The sequence below is a fragment of the Penaeus monodon genome, chromosome 32 (genome assembly GCF_015228065.2).
Source record: "Penaeus monodon isolate SGIC_2016 chromosome 32, NSTDA_Pmon_1, whole genome shotgun sequence".
In the NCBI taxonomy this organism is placed as follows: Eukaryota; Metazoa; Arthropoda; class Malacostraca; order Decapoda; family Penaeidae; genus Penaeus; species Penaeus monodon.
In genome coordinates, this window is record NC_051417.1 from 28,306,884 (window position 1) to 28,307,087 (window position 204).

The window sequence follows — 204 nt, forward strand, 5'->3', positions numbered from 1 at the left end:
CCTTCCACATGAATGAAACGGTATTACTTCATTGTCTCATTTTCAGTGTCAGCCGATGGAGCACCATCTGTAAGAGCCTCAGGAAATAATGCCACCAGTCATAATACAGTCACTAATACGGTGACGCCTACGAGCAGTCTGTCTGTGAGCACCCTGCCTAATGCTGTCACCTCCTCAGCGAGTGCTGTCATTACCACAGCTTCT

The 204-nt window shown here is 48.0% G+C and overlaps 1 protein-coding gene across 1 annotated transcript in view; it reads left to right on the forward strand.

Annotated features, from left to right (window-relative positions):
• LOC119593785 (endochitinase A1-like) overlaps positions 1-204 on the forward strand; it is a gene marked incomplete in the record, with an annotated part of 14,905 nt that overhangs the window by 12,246 nt on the left and 2,455 nt on the right. Inside the window, 1 exon segment of the mRNA XM_037942808.1 lies at positions 47-204. Coding sequence (XP_037798736.1) covers positions 47-204 — 158 coding nt within the window.